The following is a 22,662-nucleotide window of genomic DNA, read 5'->3' on the forward strand; positions in this document are numbered from 1 at the left end:
CACGACAATACATCGGCGAAACACTTTAGCTACGGAGCTAACGTGATAGCATCGGGCTTAACTCCATATACAAACAAAATAAATAAGCCCCTGAGTGGAAGGATAGACAGAAAATCAACAATACTATTAAACCATGGACCTGTAAATACACGGTTAATGCTTTCCAGCCTGGCGAAGCTTAACAATGCTGTTGCTAACGACCCCATTGAAGCTAACTTAGCAACGGGACCTCACAGAGCTATGCTAAAAACATTAACTATCCACCTACGCCAGCCAGCCCTCATCTGCTCATCAACACCCGTGCTCACCTGCGTTCCAGCGTTCGACGGTGCGACGGAGGACTTCACCCGATCATCCGTGCGGTCGGCGGCTAGCGTCGGATAGCGCGGCTGCTATCCAAGTCAAAGTCCTCCTGGTTGTGTTGCTGCAGCCAGCCGCTTATACACCGATCCCACCTACAACTTTCTTCTTTGCGGTCTTCATTGTTCATTAAACAAATTGCAAAAGATTCACCAACACAGATGTCCAGAATACTGTGGAATTTTGCGATGAAAACAGAGCTTTTTGTATTGGATTCAATGGAGTCAGAATACTTCCGTTTCAACGTCATCATGCCGTAATTTCCGGACTATAAGCCGCACCTGACTATAAGCCGCACCAGCTAAATTTAGGGGAAAATACAGATTGCTCCATATATATGCCGCACCCGACTATAAGCCGCAGGGTTTTGATGTGTAATTACCGTGGTATATAGGGGTTCCTGCTACCACGGAGGGGATTGTCGGGACAGAGATGACTGTTTGGGAACGCAAAGCGTCCCATTTATTAACAATAAATCTTTCAATCATTCAATCAAACTTTCACATCTTTGACATGGCGAACAGCATTCGTGCAGAGTACAAATAATACAACGGTGCAAAGTAATACAAAGTGCTCGCCTGTACGTTATCAAAATAACCAGCCTACCGGTATATGAAAAGTCAGTCTTTAATCATTGTGTCATCGTCTTCCTCCTGCGTACTAAAACCACCGAAATCCTCTTCGTCGGTGTCGGAGAAGAACAGGCCGTAAATAAGCCTCACCCTTGTATAAGCCGCAGGGACCAGAACGAGGGGAAAAAGTAGCAGCTTATAGTCCGGAAATTACGGTACATAGACGTTTTCAACCGGAAGTTTAGCGGGAAATTTAAAATTGCACTTTATAAGTTAACCCGGCCGTATTGGCATGTGTTGCAATGTTAAGATTTCATCATTGATGTATAAACTATCAGACTGCGTGGTCGGTAGTAGTGGCTTTCAGTAGGCCTTTAAACTGACTTTGAAACAATGTTGCCAAATAATTGGATTCGTAAAGTGAGACAACAATTGATGTCTAACGTTGTATCCACGTTGTTGGTTGGGGAAAAGATCAAATTTCAATGTTCAAATGAACGTCACAACCTGACATTTAATAATGTTGAATTTGTGTTATACAATACCAGTTCGGATATTACCAAATTTCAAAGGTCAAATCAACGTCACAACGTGACATTGAATAAACGTAATCAAAAAGTATGTTGTTTCAACGTTGTATTTGTGTTGCACAATACTAGCTGGTTAAGAAATGACCAAATTTTAATGTTCAAATCAACGTCACAACCTGACATAGAATAAATGTCAAAAGCGTGTTGTTTCAACGCTGTATTTGTGTTGTAGAATGCTAATTAGGAAATGACAAAATTTCAATGTGCAAATCAACGTCACAACCTGACATTGAATAAACTTCGTCAAAAAGCGTGTTGTTTCAACGTTGTATTTGTGTTGTAGAATATTGATTGGGAAAATGACCAAATTTCAATGCTCAAATTGACGTCACAACCTGACATTGAATAAACGTTGACAAAAAGCGTGTTGTTTCAACGTTATCTTTGTGTTGTAGAATATTGGTTGGGAAAATGACCAAATTTCAATCTTCAAATCAACGTCACAACCTGACATTGAATAAACGTTGACAAAAAGCGTGTTGTTTCAACGTTATCTTTGTGTTGTAGAATATTGGTTGGGAAAATGACCAAATTTCAATCTTCAAATCAACGTCACAACCTGACATTTAATAAATGTTGTCAAAAAGTGTGTTGTTTCAACGTTGTCTTTGTGTTGTAGAATATTGATTGGGAAAATGACCAAATTTCAATGTTCAAATCAACGTCACAACCTGACATTTAATAAATGTTGTCAAAAAGTGTGTTGTTTCAACGTTGTATTTGTGTTGCACAATGATAGTTAGGAAATGACCAAATTTCAATGTCCAAATCAACGTCACAACCTGACATTGAATAAACGTTGTCAAAAAGTGTGTTGTTTCAACGTTGTATTTGTGTTGCACAATACTAGTAAGGAAATTACCAAATTTCAATGTGCAACTCAACGTCACAACCTGACATTGAATAAACTTAGACAAAAAGTGTGTTGTTTCAACGTTGTATTTGTGTTGTAGAATATTGATTGGGAAAATGACCATATTTCAATGTTCAAATCAACGTCACAACCTGACATTTAATAAATGTTGTCAAAAAGGATGTTGTTTCAACGTTGAATTTGTGTTGTACAATACTAGTTTGGAAATTACCAAATTTCAATGTGCAAATCAACGTCACAACCTGACATTGAATAAACTTAGACAAAAAGTGTGTTGTTTCAACGTTGAATTTGTGTTGTACAATACTAGTTTGGAAATGACCAAATTTTAAAAGTCAAATCAACGTAACAACACAACATTGAATAAATGGTGTCAAAAAGTGTGTTGTTTCAACGTTGTCTTTGTGTTGTAGAATATTAGTTGGGAAAATGACCAAATTTTAATGTTCAAATCAACGTCACAACCTGACATTTAATAAATGTTGTCAAAAAGTGTGTTGTTTCAACGTTGTATTTCTGTTGCACAATGATAGTTGGGAAATTACCAAATTTCAATGTGCAAATCAACGTCACAACCTGACATTGAATAAACGTTGTCAAAAAGTGTGTTGTTTCAACGTTGTATTTGTGTTGCACAATACTAGTAAGGAAATTACCAAATTTCAATGTGCAAATCAACGTCACAACCTGACATTGAATAAACTTGGACAAAAAGTGTGTTGTTTCAACGTTGTATTTGTGTTGTAGAATATTGATTGGGAAAATGACCAAATTTCAATGTTCAAATCAACGTCACAACCTGACATTTAATAAATGTTGTCAAAAAGGATGTTGTTTCAACGTTGAATTTGTGTTGTACAATACTAGTTTGGAAATGACCAAATTTTAAAAGTCAAATCAACGTAACAACACAACATTGAATAAATGGTGTCAAAAAGTGTGTTGTTTCAACGTTGTCTTTGTGTTGTAGAATATTGGTTGGGAAAATGACCAAATTTCAATGTTCAAATCAACATCAGAACCTCACATTGAATAAACGTCGACAAAAAGCATGTTGTTTCAACGTTGTCTTTGTGTTGTAGAATATTGGTTGGGAAAATGACCAAATTTCAATGTTCAAATCAACGTCACAACCTGACATTTAATAAATGTTGTCAAAAAGTGTGTTGTTTCAACGTTGTATTTGTGTTGCACAATGATAGTTAGGAAATGACCAAATTTCAATGTGCAAATCAACGTCACAACCTGACATTGAATAAACATCGTCAAAAAGCGTGTTGTTTCAACGTTGTATTTGTGTTGCACAATACTAGTAAGGAAATGACCAAATTTCAATGTGCAAATCAACGTCACAACCTGACATTGAATAAACTTAGACAAAAAGTGTGTTGTTTCAACGTTGTATTTGTGTTGTAGAATATTGATTGGGAAAATGACCAAATTTCAATGTTCAAATCAACGTCACAACCTGACATTTAATAAATGTTGTCAAAAAGGATGTTGTTTCAACGTTGAATTTGTGTTGTACAATACTAGTTTGGAAATTACCAAATTTTAAAAGTCAAATCAACGTAACAACACAACATTGAATAAATGGTGTCAAAAAGTGTGTTGTTTCAACGTTGTCTTTGTGTTGTAGAATATTGGTTGGGAAAATGACCAAATTTCAATGTTCAAATCAACATCACAACCTCACATTGAATAAACGTCGACAAAAAGCATGTTGTTTCAACGTTGTCTTTGTGTTGTAGAATATTGGTTGGGAAAATGACCAAATTTCAATGTTCAAATCAACATCAGAACTTCACATTGAATAAACGTCGACAAAAAGCATGTTGTTTCAACGTTGTCCTTGTGTTGTAGAATATTGGTTGGGAAAATGACCAAATTTCAATGTTCAAATCAACGTCACAACCTGACATTTAATAAATGTTGTCAAAAAGTGTGTTGTTTCAACGTTGTATTTGTGTTGCACAATGATAGTTAGGAAATGACCAAATTTCAATGTGCAAATCAACGTCACAACCTGACATTGAATAAACGTCGTCAAAAAGCGTGTTGTTTCAACGTTGTATTTGTGTTGCACAATACTAGTAAGGAAATGACCAAATTTCAATGTGCAAATCAACGTCACAACCTGACATTGAATAAACTTAGACAAAAAGTGTGTTGTTTCAACGTTGTATTTGTGTTGTAGAATATTGATTGGGAAAATGACCAAATTTCAATGTTCAAATCAACGTCATAACCTGACAATGAATAAACGTCGACAAAAAGCATGTTGTTTCAACGTTGTATTTGTGTTGTAGAATATTGGTTAGGAAATAAACAAATTCCAATGCTCAAATTGACGTCACAACCTGACATTGAATGAACGTTGTAGATCAACTTCAGATCCATCTGTTTATTATAATATCTTTTTGAGCAATACTAGTTTTAAAGTTAAAAACAAACAAAAAAAACCCCACATATTTCACCTGTTTTATTCTACAATATGTTTTTTTATTAATATTTTAGAATGTGCCGTGGGCCTTTGAAAAATTCACTGCGGACAGCAAACGGCCCTCAGCCGCACTTTGGGCACCTGATCTAGCATTTAACAATACAGAACAACATTTAATTAAATTAAAATAACACAAACTAAGAATCAACAATTGCTCATTTGCTGTTGTAATCCAATTTAGCCTTTTTAAACTCACTTATACTCTCTTCCACGACGCTATTACTCTCTTACAGCGACCATTTCAATGTATTATGCAAATGAGGTGAAGACGTCATCCAGCGATGACGTTATTGACAGCCAATAGCTCCTTTCCTTATTGAGGCGTCGGCAACGCTCCTCCAGCAATTAGACGGTGACCAAAATACAGGTGTGGTCGGGAAACTAGGCTCATCCTAATTGTGTAACTCGACGCGCTGCAGACGCTTCCTACTGACAGGTGAGCATCGAGTTCTTTAATAAATGCAGATAAAAAGCGGTTGTTGACGTCAATAAAGCGGTTGTAGTTTTTAAAAGACTTATAGCTGGCTTAATAAACACCAAATCAGCAGTCATTAGCCTCCGCCCGGCCTTTAAAATAAACGGATAAATGGGAGCTTTTTCCTCACTAATTACAAAAATAACCGTGAGATAAATTGTTCAATTTGTTTCAAAGTGACGGAATTTGTTTACCATTGATTGATTGAAACGTGTATTAGTAGATTGCACAGTGCAACTTATTCCGTTCAATTGACCACTAAATGGTAGCTGAGATAGGCTCCAGCTTCAGCGACCCCAAAAGGGATAAGCGGTAGAAAATGGATGGATGGATGAATACGTTTTTCAACTTGTTTAAGTCGGGGTTCACATAAATCAATTCATGGTAAGAGTGGAATCGATTCAGCATTTAAGTCAATATGCTCAGTGGTTGCTAATAGATTAGCTTCGCCATTTTTTTGATTATTTTAAAGGCCTACTGAAATGAATTTTTTTTATTTAAACGGGGATAGCAGATCTATTCTATGTGTCATACTTGATCATTTCGCGATATTGCCATATTTTTGCTGAAAGGATTTAGTATAGAACAACGACGATAAAGATTGCAACTTTTGGTATCTGATAAAAAAAAGGCTTGCACCTACCGGAAGTAGCGTGACGTAGTCAGTTGAACATATACGCAAAGTTCCCTATTGTTTACAATGATGGCCGCATGAAGTGAGAGAGATTCGGACCGAGAAAGCGACAATTTCCCCATTAATTTGAGCGAGGATGAAAGATTTGTGGATGAGTAAAGTGCAAGTGAAGGACTAGTGGGGAGTTGAAGCTATTCAGATAGGGAAGATGCTGTGAGAGCCGGGGGTGACCTGATATTCAGCTGGGAATGACTACAACAGTAAATAAACACAAGACATATATATACTCTATTAGCCACAACACAACCAGGCTTATATTTAATATGCCACAAATTAATCCTGCATAAAAACACCTGCGTGTTTGTTATGCTAGCTCCTAGCTCCTCTGCTAGCTCCTAGCTCCATAGAACACGCCAATACAATTCAAACACCTGATCAACACACACAATCACTCAGCCCAAAAGACCGTTTACCTAACCCAAGGTTCATAAAGCTTATATATTTTTAAAAAGTTACGTACGTGACGCGCACATACGGTCAAGTTATCGAATGTTTAGCAGCCAAGGCTGCATACTCACGGTACCTGATATTCAGCTGGGAATGACTACAACAGTAAATAAACACAAGACATATATATACTCTATTAGCCACAACACAACCAGGCTTATATTTAATATGCCACAAATTAATCCTGCATAATAACACCTGCGTGTTTGTTATGCTAGCTCCTAGCTCCTCTGCTAGCTCCTAGCTCCATAGAACACGCCAATACAATTCAAACACCTGATCAACACACACAATCACTCAGCCCAAAAGACCGTTCACCTAACCCAAGGTTCATAAAGCTTATATATTTTTAAAAAGTTAGTACGTGACGCGCACGTACGGTACGGTACGTGTTATGCTAGCTCCTAGCTCCTCTGCTAGCTCCTAGCTCCATAGAACACGCCAATACAATTCAAACACATGATCAACACACACAATCACTCAGCCCAAAAGACCGTTCACCTAACCCAAGGTTCATAAAGCTTATATATTTTAAAAAAGTTACGTACATACGCAAAAAAAAGCCAAAGCTGCATACTCACAGTAGCACGTCTGCGTCTTTGTCATCCAAATCAAAGTAATCCTGGTAAGAGTCTGTGTTGTCCCAGTTCTCTACAGGCGTCTGTGTATCCAAATCAAAAGTCCTCCTGGTTAGAGTCTCTGTTATCCGAGTTCTTCCATCTTGACTGCATCTTTCGGGAATGTAAACAAAGAAGCGCCGGCTGTGTACTGTTGTGGCTGACTACGTTCGAAAAATACGTCCATTTCGCACCGACAACTTTCTTCTTTGCTTGCTTGGCTTCCTTCTCCATAATGCAATGAACATGATTGAAACAGATTCACGAACACAGATGTCCAGAATACTGTGGAATTATGAAATGAAAACAGAGCATTTTCGTATCGGCTTCAATGTGGAAGGCATACCCGTGTTCGCCGGGCTACGTCACGCGCATACGTCATCCGCAGAGGCGTTTCGAACCGGAAGTTTAGCGGCAAATTTAAAATGTCACTTTATAAGTTAACCCGGCCGTATTGGCATGTGTTATAATGTTAAGATTTCATCATTGATATATAAACTATCAGACTGCGTGGTCGGTAGTAGTGGGTTTCAGTAGGCCTTTAAACACCTCATCCACTACCTACTGCAGGAATCCCCAAACTATGGCCCGCGGGCCGATTGCGACCCGCCAGCGTCCAAAATTTGGCCCGCGGGAAGTCCCAAATTTAAAAATAAAAAACAATTTTTTACATTTTTTTTAAAGGCCTACTGAAATGAATTTTTATTATTTAAACGGGAATAGCAGATCCATTCTATGTGTCATACTTTATCATTTCGCGATATTGCCATATTTTTGCTGAAAGGATTTATTAGAGAAAATCGACGATAAAGTTCGCAACTTTTGCTCGCTGATAAAAAAAAAGCCTTGCCTGTACCGGAAGTAGCGTGACGTCAGGGGAGGTAATATTCCTCACAATTTTCCTTTGTTTACAATGGAGCGAGAGAGATTCGGAGCGACAAAATGACGATTACCCCATTAATTTGAGCGAGGATGAAAGATTCGTAGATGAGGAACGTTACAGTGAAGGACTCGAGAGGCAGTGATGGACGTATCTTTTTTTGCTCTGACCGTAACTTAGGTACAAGCTGGGTCATTGGATTCCACACACTCCTTTTTCTATTGTGGATCACGGATTTGTATTTTAAACCACCTCGGATACTATATCCTCTTGAAAATGAGAGTCGAGCACGCGAAACGGACATTTAAAGTGACTTTTATCTCCACGACAATACATCGGTGACACACTTAGCTACTGAGCTAACGTGATAGCATCGTTCTCAAATGAAGATAGAACTAAAAGAAATAAACCCCTGACTGGAAGGATAGACAGAAGATCAACAATACTATTAAACCATGTACATGTAACTACACGGTTAAAAATTCTCAGCCTGGTAAGGCTTAACAATGCTGTTGCTAACGACGCTAAGGCTAATTTAGCAACTCAGCAACCGGACCTCACAGAACTATGATAAAAACATTAGCGCTCCACCTACGCCAGCCAGCCCTCATCTTCCCATCAACAGCCGTGCTCACCTGCGTTCCAGCGATCAACGGCGCGACAAAGGACTTCATCTGTGGGTTTGGCGGCAAGCATCGGCTAGGCGTCTTCTATCAGGGTAAGTAGTCCTTGTTGTGTTGCTGTAAGTATTGTACTTAGCCGCTAATACACTGATCGATCCCACCTACAACGTTCTTCTTTGCAGCCTCCATTGTTCATTAAACAAATTGCAAAAGATTCACCAACACAGATGTCCAGAATACTGTGGAATTTTGTCGAAGAAAACAGAGCTTTGTGTATTGTGTCCAATAGGGCCCAAACACTTCCGTGCATTTTGTGATGTCACGCGCATAAATCATATCCAAAGGAGTTTTTCAACCGGAAGTGTGGCGGGAATTTTAAAATTGCACTTTATAAGTTAACCCGGCCGTATTGGCATGTGTTTCAATGTTAAGATTTCATCATTGATATATAAACTATCAGACTGCGTGGTCGGTAGTAGTGGCTTTCAGTAGGCCTTTAAATCTGTCCTTTCTAATCCATTTTCTGCCGCTTGATACTCCCCTAGAGGGGGGGGGGGGGGGTTACCCACATATGCGGTCCTCTCCAAGCTTTCTCATAGTCATTCACCGACGTCCCACTGGGGTGAGTTTTTCCTTGCCCGTATGTGGGCTCTGTACCGAGGATGTCGTTGTGGCTTGTACAGCCCTTTGAGACACTTGTGATTTAGGGCTATATAAATAAACATTGATTGATTGATGATTGTTTCCTAGCCGCTCAGGCAAATCATATTGTCTAAAAATGCATTTTCCTATCGATAACGTGACATCATCCCACTCGGCATATGCCTGGTCCCCGGCATTTTTTTTTTTTTAACCCAATGCGGCCCCCGTGTTAAAGTTTGGGGACCCCTGACCTACTGTCATGGCCACGTGCGGCCCGTTAAAATTTTCAATCCGGCCCGCCGGACGTTCTACATCATTTTTGTTAGACCTTTAACATCAGAACTGTTGCCACAATCATAAATGAATATTTCAGCACATAAACAATGTTGAAATCTATAGTTATATTTTGATAAACAATCATAAATGAATCTTTCAGCGCATACACAATGTTGACATCTATAGTTATATTTTGATAAACAATCATAAACGAAATTTTCAGCACATATACAATGTTGACATCTATAGTTATATTTTGATAAACAATCATGAATGAATCTTTCAGCGCATACACAATGTTGACATCTATAGTTATATTTTGATAAACAATCATAAATGAATCTTTCCGCACATACAAAACACAATAGTCCAGGATATGACTCACCCACTACACCAATACATCATCCCACTACCATCAGAGCGCAGGTACAGAACTATCAAATTCCGTAAACAATTAATGGAAACAACTAGTAGTCGCAAATGTACTTTATCAAAATTTTTGAAATTTTATTTTGCGGAAAAACTACGATGGAAACACAGCTACTTTTACAATGTAGTTTTAATTAAAATCATGAAATTAGCTTTAGAAGTGATGTAAAATTTGAGTAAACATGGCTGGTCGGACTCGACTTGCGAGCCACAAAACAAATGACGCGATCCAAAAAATCTGTGTGCGAATCAATTAATTTAAAAGATGATTGATCGACTCACAGATAAATGTATAACTTATATTATAAGTGTAAATGGTGAGTATTTGCCGTATTTTCCTGACTATGATGTGCACTTAAAATCCTTTTTTTCCCTCAAAACTCGACAGTGTGCCTTTTAGAATAATTCTGGTTTTGCTCACCGACCTCGAAGTAATTTTATTTGGTACATGGTGTAATGATAATTGTGACCAGTAGATGGCAGTCTAACATAAGAGCTACGTGTAGACTGCAATATGATGGCAATATGACTCCAGCAAATAACACCAACATTTTATATGTTCCATTGAAAATATAGAACATTACACACGGTGCTCAAAAATCTATCAACATTTTTTAGTACGACTTTGGTAAGCTATGAAGCCGCACCGATTGATGGATTGTCGGCACATTAAACATACGAGTATTATTATGGTGTGTGTGTATAAGGTAAGACATTATCTGGCGTTTTGTTTCGCAATATTATGCAAAAGCAACATTTCTTACCTTCTAGTACCTGCTGATCTGTATTTGGGATCTGCATAAATCCTGAAAAATTGCGTGCGTTCGCCTTTGTAGTCCGTGGAGACGCCGTAGTCGATAAGCTTCTTCTTTTTCCGGTGTATCGCGGTGATGAAAACAAGGCGAACGCTGTTGAAAACGGCTGACCAGTCGCTACTCACGATCAAGCGTGAAATACGCTAAGTGACTGCTTTTTGGAGGTCACACATTCACACACAGACAGACACACACACACACACACGCAGACACACATCTAATCACAGAGTTTAACTATTACCAGTTCTTGAAACACCACTAACCTTTGACTTTTGTGTTTGTTGTTTCTTAGGACAGAAAATCCCATCAGCATGTTTTCTGCTACACAACCTGCGTGTAGTTCTGAAAGATCTTATCTTGCTCAAACGTACAACTGTCACAACCCGAAGCAGCAGCAAGGAAAAAACTCATTTGGTGAGTTTGATAAAATAACAGGCGTGTCATCCACACGGTCTCTCGTTTGTTATAAAAGAAGAAGAGATATATGGACTTTCTTTTTCCCACCCCCAAAACACCAAAAGGTCCTTCTGTGGAGCTAAAAATACTGATTGAGAGGTACAAGCGCGGTGAGGTGCACGCTGTGTCCTTGCTGCATATGCTGGCCCAGTCTTACCAGTTCCACCTGGAGTTCAAGGAAACGGTGACCACAGGTATAAATACCGTATTTTCCGGACTATAGAGCGCACCGGCATATAAGCAGCACCCACAAAATTTTAGGAGAAAAAAAGATTTTCCATTTATTAGCCGCACCGGACTATAATCCGCAAATATATACGTTGGGAAATGAGTTATTTACACAGAAGTATTTTGTAAATGTTTATTTACATACCTTAATTGTTTCCAAATGATGCCTGTAAAACGGCTGATCAAACAAAACAGAAGTCATCGTCATGGACCCACTAGCTGCGGAAGCTCGCTCTTCAATCAGCTAAACAGACTAAATAACTACACGGTGACGTTTCGGTGAATTTAGGAAACTAAAAACATTCCGAAAAGAATGCCATTGTAAGGTAATAATACTAACACAGACACTTGTAAACGTGTTAGCATGTTCATTACATTACGATAGCACGTACAAATATGCATGAAAACACTCCTACAGACATCACACGAGGGATGTTTTATTAAGTAAGAATTGTTTTAGTTAAACGTTGTTTAGAGCAGTGTTTTTCAACCTTTTTTGAGCCAAGACATGCACATTTTATTCACTGAAAAAATCCAGAGGTACACCGTGAGCAGAAAATGTTAAAAAAAATTAAACTCAGCAGCCGATATTGACAGTAGAAAGTAGTTCTCGCAATTGTTGGATATAAATTCAAACTATAACCAAGCATGCATCAATATAGCTCTTGACTCAAAGTAGGTGTACTGTAACGACCTGTCACATCACGCTGTGACTTATTTTGAGGTTTTTGGTGTTTTCCTGTGTTTTAGTTCTGGTCTTGTGCTCCTATTTTGGTGGCTTTTCCTGTTTTTTGGTATTTTCCTGTAGCAGTTTCATGTCTGCACCTGCTTTGTTTTAGCAATCAAGACTATTTAAATTGTTTTTATCCTTCTTTGTGTGGACATTGTTGATTGTCATGTCATGTACGGATGTACTTTGTGGACGCCGTCTGCTCCATGCGCTGTAAGTCTTTGCTGTCCTCCAGCATTCTGTTTTTGTTTACTTTGCAGCCAGTTCAGTTTTAGTTTCGTTTTGCGTAGCCATCCCTAAGCTTTAATGCCTTTTCTCAGCGGCACTCGCCTTTAGTTATTTTTGGTTTAAGCATTAGATACCTTTTTACCTGCACGCTGCCTCCCGCTGTCGCCTGCATATTGTGATCACGACAAACCATCGTCGTCTCACGCGATGTGTTCCCGACATCTACAAAGCAATTAGCTACCAGCTTCCACCTACTGATACTGAGGAGAATAACATGGTTACTCTGCCAAGATCTACACAGCACCGCAAACTGAACAAGGGCAAATTATTTGCGGATTATAATTACTGGTTTGCAAAAAAATGTTTTTAACCCAAATAGGTGAAACTACATAATCTCCCACAGCACACCAGACTGTATCTCACGGCGCGGCACAGTGATCGAAAAACACTGGCTTAGAGTGATGAATGAAGAATCCATATGAGTAGAAACCCTATGGATGGCTAGAAAATGGAACAGCACTTGCTCGGTCTAAACAGAAGGGCAATGCAGCACCTGCAGTGAGCAAACTCGTCCAATGGCACCGTAGCACAAACAAGAACCCGCCTATTAAGTGTCTTTGCTTTTTTCTTTTTTAAAAACTATTTACATTGTTTAAATTAGTCTGACCATAGGAAAAAAGTAACAGCTTCGGAATTTACGGTGGTACAAGATAGCGATGTAATGTTCACTAACGAGTCAAGTCTTTTGAAAGGCTCTTTCAAGTGAATGAGAACCGATTCACAGTTGTGGGCCATTTGTTTGTGCGCCGTTTTTGAATGCAAATTTCTTTCATATGTGCGCCACCTGACTGGACGGAGTTACACGGTTCGAAAACGTCACAGAATGAGCCGTGAGTCAAATGAAACGTAGCAACACTCGGAAGCACTGTTCCGGTTGATTTGTTAAGTAACCTAGTTTCTATGTATATGTTAGACTTTATTTATCTCAAAATGGGGAAAGTATGTTGTTTGTAGATCCAGAAAGTCCACAAAAATATGGTAAGAAAGCAAAAAGGAAACTTTAGGGAACTGACGTGACCAGCTGCCACTTCAGTGCCATTCACTTCATTTCTATATTGTGCACATTTTTATTCTAGGTGTATTTGTAAGCTTTTTTCCTGGACTGATAAAGTGCTCGTGTGGAAAACGTTCCTGTAAAGTTGATTTGCATGAGGGTTTTTTGAATGTAGCCTCTGTAGATTTTATTGTGCCACAATGTTTCTTAGATGAGAAAGAATTCTGAGTAATGTCCCCGTCAAAGCATTGGCACCACCCTATGAAACATTTACCGTGAAAACACAACTAAGATTAAATAGTAATATTTTACACATTTATTAATAATAAATTGGTGAGAATCTGAGATATTCAGCTCATATAACTTCTGCCAGTGATTATTTCTTTCATAAAAACAAGAAACTTCTGAAAAAAACCTAAATAGGAAATATACAGAGTCAGTCTTTTGAATGGCTCTTTGAAGGGAACGGCTCTTCAAGATGCGGCTCCTTTCAGAAAGCCATGAATCCAACACTGGTAGAGTAAATCGTCTTTGCATTTTGTTGAGGATTTGGATAAAGATGTATGCACAGGAGTTAAGTTTCACTGTTAAATAGGCTCAACTGAAGCATCTCTCCCACACCCCCAGATTCATAAGAATGCCACACTTAAAAAAAAAAAAAAAAGTATTTTCATAATTTTTCATGAACTTTATCAAAACATTAGAGTTTTGTGCAAAATCTACCGTAATTTTCGGACTATAAGCCACAACTTCCCACCGCCCCGACGCTTATATAAACTGTTGTGGCTAATTTATAGATGTGGACCAATTAAATTGTACACATTAAATCAAACATACTCACAGAAATCAGCCATTATGCACTCACCCTCATCTTGGCGTATACACTGTGAAACCACAACCACCAACGAGCCCCGAAAGGTCGCCTTGTTACGACGTTTACTTTCTCTAGATCCTATGCATTATCCTGCTATATCTCACATTCTATATTGTTTTGGAAAAAGGTTGTCATTAACGTTATTTAATTCATTAAAAAAAAAACACAAAAGCAAACAAATTTTTATGCATATGTATGTATTCAGTTATAAACATTCATTCACTTTCTTCTTTCCTTCATGGATCTAAACTTTACCGCTGCCGGTATTTTTTCTATATTTTTATTGTAATATTTTCAGAATGTGTTTGTTCTATTTTTGGCCAAAGTAAGACAAAGAAAACAATCTGAAGTTGTCTTTATTTTTAATTTTTAATTCCATGATTTTTATAGTCCGGCACGCGTGTGCACAGATTGGTTTTCCATGCGGCCCCTGAGCTAAAATGAGTTTGACACCCTTGCTCTAGATCAAGGTGTCCAGACCTTTGCCAGTGACGGGCACATACAGAAAAATTTAAGGATATGGAGGCCATTTTGATGTTTTGTAAATGAAAGATACTAAAACCAATACAATATCGGTCTATTAACTTATGCTAAGCTATCTGAACATCCCCATCTTAGCTTTGTTGACTCAGAGCTAGGATGTGTAATGACTAATCTAACCCCTTTGAGATATTACATTTCTTCCTATTATTCTTTACTAATATTATTGTTCCGCCAACTAAAACTGCTTCAAACCACTTTCTAACTGAGTCCGGCCCCAATAAATAACGCAACTGTTTCCTTTAATCTTCGCCGTTGAATGACTGAAATTAAACCAAATATCTGTTTATCTGTGTTGATCCCCATCAGCTGTGCTAGCGTACATGTAACATACAAAAAACTTTTTGCACCACGTCGGCTGATTGTCAAACTATATGCAAAATGTAATGAATCAGATTCGACTCAGAAAATTATTTAATGGAAGACAGCCCTAGTAATAGCTAGTCCATATAGTGGTCTCATTATTGACACTTCCTATCTCTGCTTTGCTTGCAGCGACCCTTCCAGTGTGCAAGACCACTATATAGATAATAGTAGTTTAGGTGTATTCTTTTTTTATCCTGTGTATATTCATGTGTTCTGTGTACAGTGGGCTGACTTAGTTGTTCAGTTAGCTGCAAGTTCACACTTGAACTAAGTTTTTACTCACCGTACACTGAAGACCTCCTGCATAATATGTATACATACTAGTGTTGTCCCGATACCAATATTTTGATACCGGTACCAGTACTTTTTAGAGGCGGTATAGTACCGAATATGATTCATTAGTATAGCAGTACTATACTAATACCGGTATACCGTACAACCCTAGTAGATACTGTATACAAATGAGTTCCACCTATAGCTGCATTTAATGATTACGCTGTTTTCTTTTCAGGGAACACAACAAGGCTGTTATTTGCCTTTTGCGTGCTGATTGATGGCGTTCAGTACAAAACTGGCATGGGACCAACAAAGAAGGAGGCCCGGCTCAAAGCTGCAGAGTTTGCCCTTCAGGATCTGCTGCCTACTTTGGAAAAAGAGAAGTTCGACCGCCCTAAGGCGTCAGGTCAGTAGTTAAAAATTGACAAGTTATGAATGGTATGGTGATTAATGCTGAACTGTCAATTTACATCTGCCGTATTTTCCGGACTATGGAGTTAAAGTTAAAGTTAAAGTGCACCTGTATTAAAAGCTGCACCTACACATTTTAGAATATATTGTTTTTTTCCATATATTAGCTGCACCAGACTAAGCTACAGATATATACATTGTGAAGTAAGTTGTTTACACAGAAATATATTTTTTAAATGTTTATTTACATACCTTAATTGTTTCCAAACGGTGTCTGTAACACTGCAGTAAAACGGATGATCAAACAAAACATAAGTCATCGTCATGGACCCACTAGCTGCGGAAGGTAGCTCTCCAATCAGCTAAACAGACTCAATAACTCCAAGGTGACGTTTTGGTGACATTACGAAACTGAAACAATACAAAAAGAATGCCATTGTAAGTTAATGATACTGACAAAGTCACTCATAAACGTGTTAGCATATTAGCTAATGCTGACAACGCTACTTCAGTACATTACGATATGTACCAATGTGCATGAAAACACTCCTACAGACATCACCCAGGGGACAGTTTAGCAAGTAAAAATCGTTTGTTGTACTGTAAAACATAAAACGTTGCTTGGAATGATGAATGAAGAGTTCATACGGGTAGAAATGCTATGAACGGCTAGAAGAAGGAACAGCTTTTGTACTTCCGGTTCAAAGCTCAGTCTAAACAGAAGGGCAATGCAGCAGCTGGAGTGAAAAAAATTGTCCAAAAGATGCCGCCATAGCACAATAACACCTATTCATTGTCTTTGCTTTTTTTATTTTTTATTTATTTTTAACCTTTTGCACAATGGCCGTCAGAGAAGAAAAATCCACAAATTAGCCGCACCGTTTTATAAGCTGCAGGGTTGAAGGCATAGAAAAAAAGTAGCGCCAAATAGTCCGGAAATTACGTTACTACTCTTTAATTAATGCAGAATATTTTTATGTCTGCTCTTTTTAGCTTTCCCACCACTCTCATCAGTCAAAGAGGAGTTTTTCAAAACTGATATCCAATCCAGTAGATTTATTCGGGGTAAGCCATCCATACCTTTTCTATTCTGCCTGCTTTTCTTTCTTTCTGGTTTATTCTGTCTCAACCTTGTCAATATTTTCTGCTGTTCCTACCCAGAGAGGAAGAGTCCTACTAACCTGCAGATACCAAACGCTGTCAAGGATCAGCTGAACATGTTGATGAACAGCCACCCTCAGTTCTGTGCCTGCGCAGCCACCGTCGCAGCGTTCGTCATTCAGACCTGTGAGTGCATTATAAAACCACAATGGTCCTGGACGATAAAATAATACCAAAATGTGTCGCGATAGACACGTAATCAATTGCAAAACAAAATGTGTTCAATGAAACGTTGAATTTTTTTTTTTTTTCTTCGTCGGAAGAAAACGGAAGTTGTAAAGCAAGGTTGGTTGCGTGAACAAAGGCACTTGCTCTCCGGTATCCGAGCAACGGAGGAAATGATCAATTAATGTTTATTTATATAGCCCTAAATCACAAGTGTCTCAAAGGGCTGCACAGGCCACAACGACATCCACGGTTCAGCGCCCACATAAGGGCAAGGAAAAACTCACAACACAGTGGGACGTTGATGAGATGGACTACGAGAAACCTTGGAGAGGACCGCAGATGTGGGTAACCCCCTCCCTCTATGGGAGACCGGATGCAATCGACGTCGAGTGGGTCTGACATAATATTGTGAAAGTCCAGTCTATAGTGGATCTAACATAATAGTGAGAATTCAGTCCATAATGGGGCCAGCAGGAGACCATCACGAGCGGAGACGGGTCAGCAGCGCAGAGATGTCCCCAACCGATGCACTGGCGAGCGGTCCACCCTGGGTCCCGACTCTGGACAGCCAGCACTTCATCCATGGCCATCGGACCTCTGTCCCCCCCCTCCCCAAGGGAGAGGGGGGCAGAGGAGAAAAGAAAAGAAACGGCAGATCAACTGGTCTTAAAAGGGGGTCTTTTTAAAGGCTAGAGTATACAAATGAGTTTTAAGATGGGACTTAAATGCTTCTACTGAGGTAGCATCTCTAACTGTTACCGGGAGGGCATTCCATAGTGCTGGAGCCCCAATAGAAAACGCTCTATAGCCCGCAGACTTTTTTTGGGCTCTGGGAATCACTAAGCTGGAGTTCTTTGAACGCAGATTTCTTGTCGGGACATATGGTACAATACAATCGGCAAGATAGGCTGGAGCTAGACCGTGTAGTATTTTATACGTAAGTAGTAAAACCTTAAAGTCACATCTTAAGTGCACAGGAAGCCAGTGCAGATGAGCCGGTATAGGCGTAATATGATCAAACTTTCTTGTTCTTGTCAAAAGTCTAGCAGCCGCATTTTGTACCAACTGTAATCTTTTAATGCTAGACATAGGGAGACCCGAAAATAATATGTTACAGTACTCGAGACGAGACGTAACGAACGCATGAATAATGATCTCAGCGTCGCTAGTGGACAAAATGGAACGCATTTTAGCGATATTACGGAGATGAAAGAAGGCCGTTTTAGTAACACTCTTAATGTGTGACTCAAATGAGAGAGTTGGGTCAAAGATAATACCCAGATTCTTTACCGAGTGGGAGTGACACACTAACAGCCAATCAGGTGACCGTATCAACTAGGGCTGGGTGATCTGGCTGGTGACAGGCGAGCGGTCCACCCCGGGTCCCGACTATGGACAGCCAGTACTTCATCCATGGCCACCGGACCTGTGTCCCCCCCCCTCCACAAGGGAGAGGGGGGCAGAGGAAAAAAGAAAAGAAACGGCAGATCAACTGGTCTTAAAAGGGGGTCTATTTAAAGGCTAGAGTATACAAATGAGTTTTAAGATGGGACTTAAATGCTTCTACTGAGGTAGCATCTCTAACTGTTACCGGGAGGGCATTCCAGAGTACTGGAGCCCCAATAGAAAACGCTCTACAGCCCGCATACTTTTTTTGGGCTCTGGGAATTTACTAATAAGCTGAGATTTCTTGCCGGGACATATGGTACAATACAATCGGCAAGATAGGCTGGAGCTAGACCGTGTAGTATTTTATACGTAAGTAGTAAAACCTTAAAGTCACATCTTAAGTGCACAGGAAGCCAGTGCAGGTGAGCCGGTATAGGCGTAATATGATCAAACTTTCTTGTTCTTGTCAAAAGTCTAGCGGCCGCATTTTGTACCAACTGTAATCTTTTAATGCTAGACATAGGGAGACCCGAAAATAATACGTTACAGTAATCGAGACGAGACGTAACGAACGCATGAATAATGATCTCAGCGTCGCTAGTGGACAAAATGGAACGCATTTTAGCGATATTACGAAGATGAAAGAAGGCCGTTTTAGTAACACTCTTAATGTGTGACTCAAACGAGAGAGTTGGGTCGAAGATAATACCCAGATTCTTTACCGAGTGGGAGTGACACACTAACAGCCAATCAGCTGACCGTAATAACTAGGGCTGGGTGAATTATCGAGTTTGTAAGATATATCGATATATTTTTTAACAAGATATGAATTAAGAAAATATCGTAATATCGATATCATTTTTTCACGTTCAAATGACGCTTATTTGTTGTGTTCCTTGTTCGCCCCGCTTCCCACTCCCTCGCAAGACTCCAAGGGCTATTAAACCCCTCCCCTTCCTCCTTCCAAGACGTGCTTGCACTATTTCACCCACTGCACTGACCCACAACAACAACACACAAGCAAATATGGAGTCTGACTGTGCCACCAGCAGTGTGCCAGTGACCAACTAGTAAGTAAAATGCAAACTTCTGCATATCTGCCAACAAATACAGTTTTCCTGTAATGAGTACGGTTTTTGATAATCCATTGCAGTTTACGACTGCAGTGGTAGAAAATACGGTTTTCAAATTAAAAATAATTAACTTAAAAATCGAAGCTACGTAGCTTAACTACATTTCCCAGTACCTTGGCAGTAGCTTCACTACTTTTTAAACAAGTAGAGATTTCCGTTGCTTAGCTATTTTTAGATCCATGTAGCGGTTAGCTAAGCTACATGCTACAAGAGAAGAGAGAGGGAGAAAGAGAACTGGAGTAGTGCAACTACACGGGCAGGGGACAAAATATACTGGAAAGATCAATGATTGGTCGATTTATGTATAAGAACATCCATGATTGGTTGGTTGGTTTAAAAGGATGAGTCACGATTGGTTAAGATTAGGGCAAAACATTACAGACAGGCCAATCAGAGGCAAGATAGGGCGGGTCATCGAACCAGGAAGGGAAATCACAACACACATCACAAATGACGATGAGAGAGTCGAAGAAGAGAAGAGGGAATATTCAAGCGAAATGTACGCTGAAGTGAGGAAGATCATAGCCGCACAATTAAGTCACTGACCACTTCTAGTAGGACCACAGAACCGTACATGTGTGACAGTCCATTACATCGTCGACTGGGAATTAAAAAGTGCCTCCCTGCAAATTAATTGTTTATCTGAGTTTGATTCATGTTGTATTATTTGCACAGCTAGGTTACTTATTTTATGTAGGAATAATATTTTTCTATTTTATTTGTTATGTAATTCTGTGCTATTTAAACTGTTTTTCTGTGCTGTTAATACCCATATTGACTAACTGGTTTAATAAAAGTGCCACTGACTGTTTACAGTACAGTTGTCATTCACTTCAATTTCAGTGAATCTCTCTCAAAAATTAATATCTTTATATGTATATTTTCACCCAAAAATATATTGAGATATACAGTATATCGAATATCGAGTTTAAGCAAAAATATAACGAGATATACTTTTTCGTCCATATTGCCCAGCCCTCGTATCAACTATCACATTTGGTTGTCTGATGGCTGATTCTTTGCATGGAGTGAGAAAAGAAAGTCCAAATGAGTGCTGCAGAGAGCAAAGAGATTTTTCGATCAAACAAAAGTCACGTCAACAGTTTTTTTCAAAACGGACCGTAGTCAGACCAAGGCGCTCGTAATCAGTGCTACCGCACCAAAATAAAGGGAATTACAAACAAAATGTTATTATTCGCTTAATTTTAACTAAAAATCTCATGTTACATTAAACTTTTTTTTATTTTTATTGCAATGAAAGAATAATTTTGGCATTAAATAACATTGAACATACAAGACAACTTGTCTTTTAGTAGTAAGTAAGCAAACAAAGGCTCCTAATTTGGCTGCCGACGTATGCAGTAACATATTGTGTCATTTCCCATTTTATTGTTTTGTCAAAATTACGAGGGACAAGCAGTAGAAAATGGATTTTTAATCTACTTGTTCATTTACTGTTAATATCTGCTTACTTTCTCTTAACATGTTCTATCTACACTTATGTTAAAATGTAATAATCACTTATTCTTCTGTTTGGATACTTAACAGGTTTTGACTGATACTACACATTTTGGTATCAATCCAATCCAAAAATTACAGGATCATACATTGGTCATAATCAAAGTTCTCCTGTGTCCAGGGCCGTTTTTTCTGACTTGATAAACCCAAAAAAATGACAAGATTTTGAGATAATAAAAAATATAAATTCAGTCATTGTAGTATCAACAATATATACGGCTATTGTACTTGGTATCTTTACAGCCGTTGTCTGTATAGATCCAACCATGGAATTTGTTTACATTCAGGAGCGCTAGCTTGTTGCTAGCGGGTAGCTATTGTATGTTCCTACGGTGTGTAGTGAAGCATGTTTAGCTATTCCTTGTCCTGTAGAGATTATCATTTGTTTTTAAGGCCAGATACGTCCATTCTGTCTCCACAGTTTGTCTGCTTGTAATTACACCGTGCGTATGCGTTGCCTAACATACGCCTCTTGCTCGTTTTACCAGCAATGTCACGACGTGACGACGGTGCGGTATTATTAAAATACCGGTATTTTTCAGAAGCAGTATAGTACAGTTTTTAATTCATTAGTACTGCAGTACTTTATTAGTACCACTTAACCCTAAAAAATATATAGAAATATATATATTATTATTTGGTGCAAATAAAAATGTAAGAATACATTTTTGGGTTCATCCATTTTCTACCGCTTGTCCCGTTCGGGGCCAACAATTATTAGTTTTATTACTATCATTCATAATGTTGTTTTTATAAATGTTTGGATTTCCTTCTTTTTAGTATTATTTTGTGTCTTAATTGCATTGTAAATGTCTATCCTAAGTGTTATAAAGCTAGGCTGCAGTTGGAGTTGCTTGTTTTGTTCCATTACATTGATTAACATTCTGTAATTTTTGTAAATAACATTTTTAAAAACAAATTTTGTAGGTGCATGATTAGTCGTACGTCAGCAGCCAAGAGGAGTTTTTGTTTTGAAAAAAGTTTTATTATGAATGTTATACCAAACTAGATGAGGCAATTCCTGATGGAGTTGCGTGAGAATGCTCCAATAGAATAGAATAGAATGCTGAAGTTGAACTGAAATCCTGGAATTATTTTAGAATTGTTGAAGTAGAGCACATAATTCCCAAACAGGCTGAATATTTTGAAGTTGGAACAGTTTGAATAAGATGAAAAATGTGGGAGTTGTGGAACTCAATTGGAATTTCCCAAAAAATTGGGAATTTCGGGAAAAGTGGGAATTTTTTTGAAAATGGTAAAAAACTTGAATGGTCTAAATGAGTTGAAATGGTTGGTGTTGGAATTTTTCAAATCAGTCGAAAAATGTTGAAGT

At 38.6% G+C, this 22,662-nt stretch overlaps 1 protein-coding gene across 4 annotated transcripts in view; it reads left to right on the forward strand.

Moving 5' to 3' along the window:
• The first annotated feature begins 5,212 nt into the window (after positions 1–5,212).
• The window catches only part of adad1 (adenosine deaminase domain containing 1 (testis-specific)), a 48,096-nt gene continuing 30,646 nt past the window's right edge, over positions 5,213–22,662 (forward strand). Inside the window, exons 1-7 of one of the 4 annotated variants that reach the window (XM_062040074.1) lie at positions 5,213–5,335; positions 8,638–8,730; positions 11,090–11,211; positions 11,319–11,447; positions 15,785–15,955; positions 16,954–17,025; positions 17,122–17,247. In XM_062040074.1, coding sequence (XP_061896058.1) covers positions 11,109–11,211; positions 11,319–11,447; positions 15,785–15,955; positions 16,954–17,025; positions 17,122–17,247 — 601 coding nt within the window. In that variant the 5' untranslated portion in view covers positions 5,213–5,335; positions 8,638–8,730; positions 11,090–11,108. Of the gene's footprint in view, positions 5,336–8,612; positions 8,731–11,089; positions 11,212–11,318; positions 11,448–15,784; positions 15,956–16,953; positions 17,026–17,121; positions 17,248–22,662 lie in introns of all 4 variants that reach the window. The other 3 variants (XM_062040073.1, XM_062040076.1, XM_062040072.1) reach the window with 3 other exon arrangements.

This window comes from Entelurus aequoreus, linkage group LG28 (genome assembly GCF_033978785.1).
Source record: "Entelurus aequoreus isolate RoL-2023_Sb linkage group LG28, RoL_Eaeq_v1.1, whole genome shotgun sequence".
In the NCBI taxonomy this organism is placed as follows: Eukaryota; Metazoa; Chordata; class Actinopteri; order Syngnathiformes; family Syngnathidae; genus Entelurus; species Entelurus aequoreus.